At 49.1% G+C, this 5,990-nt stretch overlaps 1 protein-coding gene and 1 non-coding gene across 5 annotated transcripts in view; both read right to left on the reverse strand.

The window, feature by feature from the left end:
* Positions 1-1,110: 1,110 nt before the first annotated feature.
* LOC111724996 lies at positions 1,111-1,278 on the reverse strand. The gene has a single exon (XR_002773190.1). It is a non-coding gene; the product is annotated as a small nucleolar RNA U85 (small nucleolar RNA).
* A 302-nt stretch (positions 1,279-1,580) lies between these two features.
* The window catches only part of PLIN3 (perilipin 3), a 37,010-nt gene continuing 32,600 nt past the window's right edge, over positions 1,581-5,990 (reverse strand). Inside the window, exons 7-8 of one of the 4 annotated variants that reach the window (XM_023512556.1) lie at positions 4,551-4,679; positions 1,581-2,039 (exon numbers count right to left, since the gene is read on the reverse strand). In XM_023512556.1, coding sequence (XP_023368324.1) covers positions 1,701-2,039; positions 4,551-4,679 — 468 coding nt within the window. In that variant the 3' untranslated portion in view covers positions 1,581-1,700. Of the gene's footprint in view, positions 2,043-4,550; positions 4,680-5,990 lie in introns of all 4 variants that reach the window. The other 3 variants (XM_012804488.2, XM_023512557.1, XM_012804489.2) reach the window with 3 other exon arrangements.

Consider the following 5,990-nt stretch of genomic DNA (forward strand, 5'->3'; position numbering starts at 1 on the left):
CAGCTTTTTTTTTTTTTTCCGATTATAGTTGTTGTTCAGCAGGCCCAGGCCGGATTTGAACCTGCCAGCTCTGGTGTATGTGACTGGTACTCTAGATGTTTGAGCTATAGGCAATGAGCCATTAATCTGATAGTATTAGGAGGTGGGGCCTTTGGGGAATGTGGTTAAGTCATCAGTGCTCTTTCCTCATGAATGGGATTAATGTCCTCATTAAAGAGGTAGAAGTTACCTTGTCCCTTCTACCATGTGAAGACACAACAAGAAGGCACCATCTAAGTATGAGGAAGGGCCATCACCAGACCCACAGGCTGCCAGCGCCTCGATCTTAAGACTTCCCAGTCTTGGGCAGTGCCTGTTGCTCAGTGGGTAGGGCACCAGCCCCATATACCAAGGGTGGTGGATTCAAACCGACCCTGGCCAAACTGCAACAAAAATAGCCGGGCACTGTGGCAGGCGCCTGTAGTCCCAGCTACTCTGGAGGCTGAGGCAAAAGAATCGCCTAAGCCCAGGAGTTAGAGGTTGCTGTGAGCTGTAACGCTATGGCACTCTACCCAGGGGGACAGCCTGAGGCTCCGTCTCAAAAAAAAAAAAAGACTTCCCAGTCTCCAGAACTGTGAGCAATAAATTTCTGTTGCTTATAAATTATCCAGCCTAAGGCATTTTCGGTTATAGCAGCAGGAATGGACTAAGACACACACATACACACACACAAAGCCTGTGAGTAACTGCAGGTAAAATTTATTAAGGCAATACTGAACACTAGCGTGTTTGGACAAGGTCCACCAGACAGGACCTTTCTGCACTAGAATGAATCTTTTCTCAGCAGCCACCCCATTTCCAGGAGGCCCACTTTTCAGACCCAAAGTTCAAGTCCATTAGCTATAAGACTGATATCTAGGTGTAGAAAAGGAAGTGGGATATAACTACATTTGTGACTTTTAGGAAGTAAAAGAACTTTCTGGAACCATCCATAAAAAATATTTTTTCCAGAAATTTCTCTCCTCTGACCAATGGGGGTGAGGCTCAGAACAAGCTTCCTTCAAGCTCAGAGGGGTGGAAGGATGAAGGACTGGTTAGTTGGGTGATATTCCAGTTTTTTTTGTTTGTTTGTTTTGTTTGCCCTGTTCCTACTCCCTTACTCCAGTTGCCACAATTTCTCCCTGGCAACTGGAAGAATCTCCCTTACTGAAAAGAGGTAGCTCAGAAGTAGGAAAAACCTCTTAATTGGTCTGCTCTTACAGCGAATGCAACGTCCCAGTACTGAGAGCCTCAGTTTCCCAAGTTGGCACCTAAGAGGAGCTGAGAGGAGTGGTTAGAAAAAGTTGGTTCAGGCTCGGTGCCTATAGCTCAACTGGCTAAGGCGCCAGCCACGTACACCTAAGGTGGCGAGTTCGAATCCCCAGCCCGGACCCACCAAAAACAACAATGAGGGCTGCAACCAAAAAATAGCCGGGCGTTGCGGCGGGCGCCTGTGGTCCCAGCTACTTGGGAGGCGGAGGCAGGAGACTCGCTTGAGCCCAGGAGTTGGAGGTTGCTGTGAGCTGTAATGCCACGGCACTCTACCCAAGGGGGACAGCTTGAGGCTCTGTCTCAAAAAAAAAAAAAAAAAGAAAAAGTTGGTTCAAAATGAGGACTATACACTGCTGCTGTGAGCCCCCCAGAGAGGGACAGAGCCCCCCAAGCCCTTTCCTCTCACCCAGCTACTTCTCTTCTGGGGTTCTCTCAGTGATTCCAGGGGCAAAAGGACCCACGAGCCACATGATGGGTGTGTTCTGGGCCACATACTCGACTACATGGTCAATGGCCTCTCGGGCCTTGGCAACCTGCTCTCGGCTCTGGGTCAGGACACTACTGGACAGGTCCTGGAAGGAGTGGATGCCAGAGAAGGTGGCTTGGAGGTCTTCCACCTGGTGACGAGCGTGCTGCACCTGGTCCTTGATGTTGGTGGGCAGACCCTGGATGCTGGATCCAAAGGAGACACAGGTGGCCTGTAGCTGCTGGGCAATGTCCCGGAACATGGCTAGTGCCCGGGACTCAACCTGCTAAGAACGGAGATGGGTGAAGCTGATCAGAGCCATTTGTTTCAGGTAGAGCAAACAGATCCAATGCCAGGGGGAAAAGAAGGCAGGTGTTCAACCACTAGTCTTGGGGAAAACTCCATAGGCAAAACTCAAACACAGAGGCACAGAATACTGGCTCATAGGGGGTTTTTGGGTTTTTCAGATGAGTTTCACTCTGTTGCCTAGGCTGGAGTACAGTGGCGCAATCATAGCTCACTGCTGCCTCAAACTCCTGGGCTCAAGCCATCCTCCTGCCTCAGCCTCCCAAATAGCTGAGACTACAGGTACACACCATCATGCCTAGCTAATTTTTAAAATTTTTTGTAAAGAGAGGATCTTGAGGGCGGTGCCTGTGGCTCAAAGGAGTAGGGCACTGGCCCCATATGCCAGAGGTGGTGGGTTCAAACCTAGCCCTGGTCAAAAACTGCAAAAAAAAAAAAAAAAAAAGAGGGTCTTGAATTCCTAGTATCAACCAATCCTCCTGCCTCAGCTTCCCAAAATTCTGGGATTGTAGGCATGAGCCACCATGCCCCAACTCTTTGTGTTTTAAACTAAGTGAAATATATATTAGCCAAATTTTCTAAAAGGTATAGACAAAACACCAAGAAGGAGAGAGCAAGGGACTCCACATTTGAGTCACTAGGAAAATGCAAATCAAAACCCCAAGGAGACTGTACTTCACTCCCACTAGGATGATCCCCTAGAATCAAAAAGTCAGATGATACTACGTGGTGGACATGATGTGGAATTGGAACTGATATGACACTGCTAGTGGTACAATCACTTGGGAAGGCAGTCAGGCAGTTCCTCAGAATGTTAAACCACAGGATTACCAAATGACTCAGCAGTCTCATTTGTGAGAACATGCCCAAGAGAAATGAAAACACACATCCACACAAAGACATGTACATAGGGGCACAGCCGAAGTAGAAACAACCAGAACATCTTTTGGTTGAATGAATGAACTGAATTCGGTCCATCCACACATGGAATTGTCAGTCAGCTATGACAAGGAAGGAGGCTCTGACACAGGCTACAGGGCAGAGGGACCTTGAGGACACGGTGCTCAGTGAGAGTAGCCAGACACAGAAGGAAACAGTGTGAGACTCCATTTATATGAAATGTCCAAACAGGCAGATCCACAGAGACGGGAAGTGGATTCATGGGTGCCAGGGGCTGGGGGAGGAGAGACTGACTGCTGTTGGGGACAGTTTCTGCCTCTGTCGATTTGTCTGTCCTGAATGTCTCATATAAGTGAAACCACATGCTATGAGACTTTTCTCACTGAGCATGATGTTTTCTTTTTTTTTTTTTTTGAAGACAGAGCCTCAAGCTGTCCCCCTGGGCAGAGTGCCGTGGCATTACAGCTCACAGCAACCTCCAATTCCTGGGCTCAAACGAGTCTCCTGCCTCAGCCTCCCAAGTAGCTGGGACCACAGGCGCCTGCCACAACGCCCGGCCATTTTTTTTGGTTGCAGCCATCATTGTTGTTTGGCGGGTCCGGGCTGGGGATTTGAACCCGCCACCTTAGGTGTACGTGGCTGGCGCCTTAGCCGGTTGAGCCATAGGCGCAGAGCCGAGCATGATGTTTTCAAAGTCCATCTACATTGTGGCCTGTGTGAGAGCCTTGTTTCTTTTCCTGGCTAAGTAATAGTCCAGAGGGTGCCATTAGGCCACACTTTGTTCATCCATTCATCTGTGGGCAGACAGATGTGTGTGGGCTGTTTTCAACTTACTGGCTATTGCAAATCCTGCTACTGTGAATATTCATGTACAAGTTTAACTCAGTTAATCTTTTTTTTTTTTTGCAGTTTTTTGGCCGGGGCTGGGCTTGAACCTGCCACCCCTGGTATATGAGGCCAGTGCCCTACTCCTTGAGCCACAGGCGCCACTCTAATCCAGTTAATCTTAACCACCCTACAGAATGTCCTATATTCTGTTTACAGATGTGGAAACTGAGACTCAGAGAGGTTGAGATGCTCTAGTGTTAGTGCAGACGTTAAGACTGAAAGGGTATCGTTCAGAATGAGCTGTGTGAATTGTGTCAGAATGAGCTGTGTGAGGTGTGGGTTTTAGGAGAGCTTAAGTGCATGGCGGTACAGGTGGTAAGACCTGTCAGCACACAGCACGAGGGGCTGATGCTTAGCAGAGAGTGGAGGGGGCCAGAGAATGCTAGTAAGCAGACCTAGGGTTGAATATGGAGGGCTGGAGGGAACACTGGGATTGGGGAGAGAATTTGAGACTGTAGGTTACTGAGACATAGCTTAGCACTATAACAAGCTGAGATAAATTGTTACCCAGTATTCTCCAATTCAAAAGCAGCACCCAAACTGAAAGCAGAAATTAAGGTGGGCTCCCTAGATGAGGTCACATTACAACCTAAAAGCCCTTAATGGGAGGAGAGGCTGGGGAAAGCATCCTAGGCAGGTAGGCCTCTGAGGCAGAGGTGTGGAGGGTGACATCAGGGGTCCCAAATCACTCCCCAAATACCTCTGGCTTAGTTTCCTGGTCCTTTTCTGTGCCCTTGAGCTGCTTCTGGTTCCAGCTGAGCCACATCTGATGCAGCTTCTCCTGACCTTCCAGCAGCTTCTGATCCACTCCCTGCTTGACAGTCTCCATCTGGAACAGAGGAGAAAATGAGGTGAACAGGTTCCTGCTGAAGTCAATAGACTCTGGAAGCATCCACTCACACCCTGGGAGAGCCTGGGATGTCCTTCTGTCATCTGATCCATGAGATGGTCTGGTGGGTAGGGGGAGGGTATCATTTTCACACAGGGTTTCCAGAGCTGGGGTGATAATGGGCTGTGTCCTTTGGCTCAATTGACTCCCTGGTGCCTGGTGTGGTGGGTGCAAAGAGAGTGGATGCACATTCTCTGCAACTTCTGCCATTCGGTCTATTTCTCCTCCCCTCAAAACCAAGGCTGGCAACAGACCACATTTGAGCAATGGGATGTGAGCAGATGCACCACAGCAGAGAAGTAAAAGTGATTGCAATAGAAGAGAATATTATTCAGCCTCTAAAAGGAAGGAAACTGACACAGGATACAAGGTGAATGAACCTTGAGGACATGATGCTCAGTGAGAGAAGCCAGACACAAAAGGACACATCTTGTATTATTCCACTCATAGGAGGCCCCTAGAGCTGTCACAGTCACAGAGACAGAAAGTAGAATGGTGGGTGCCAGGGGCTTGGGACAGGCAGAGAGTTAGTATTCTTGAGGACAGAGTTTCAGTTTGGGAAGTTGAGAATATTCTGGAGGTAGAGGGTAGAGACGGTTGCACAGTAATGTGAATGTGCTTAATGCCACTGAACTGTGCACTTAAAAACAGTTCAATGGACCGGGCATGGGGACTCAAGCCTGTAATCCCAGCCTCTGTGAGGCTGAGTCAGGTAGATTACCTGAGCTCACAGATTCGAGACCAGCCTAAGCCAGAGTAAGACCTCATCTCTAAAAACAGCCAGGCAGGGCAGTACCCGTAGCTCAGCAGGTAGGACACCGGCCACATACTCTAAGGCAGGCGTGTTTGAACCCGGCCTGGGCCAGCTAAAACAATGACAACAGCAACAACAAAAATAGCTGGGCATTGTGGCAGGCGCCTGTAGTCCCAGCTACTTGGGAGGCTAAGGCAAGAGAATTGCTTATGCCAAGGAGTTGGAGGTTGCTGTGAGCTGCAATGCCATGGCACCCTACCCAGGGCGACAGCTTGAGACTCTGTGTCCAAAAAAATTAAATAAATAAATAAATACAGCCAGGCATTGTGGTGGGTGTCTGTAGTCCCAGCTACTTGGGAGGCTGAGGCAAGAGAACTGCTTCAGCTCAAGAGTTCAAGTTTGGGCTCAGCGCCTATAGCTCAACCGGCTAAGGCGCCAGCCACGTACACCTAAGGTGGCGGGTTCGAATCCCCAGCCCGGACCCGCCAAACAACAAT

Source organism: Otolemur garnettii, unplaced genomic scaffold (assembly GCF_000181295.1).
Source record: "Otolemur garnettii isolate 467f Iridium unplaced genomic scaffold, OtoGar3 scaffold00029, whole genome shotgun sequence".
Classification (NCBI taxonomy): domain Eukaryota; kingdom Metazoa; phylum Chordata; class Mammalia; order Primates; family Galagidae; genus Otolemur; species Otolemur garnettii.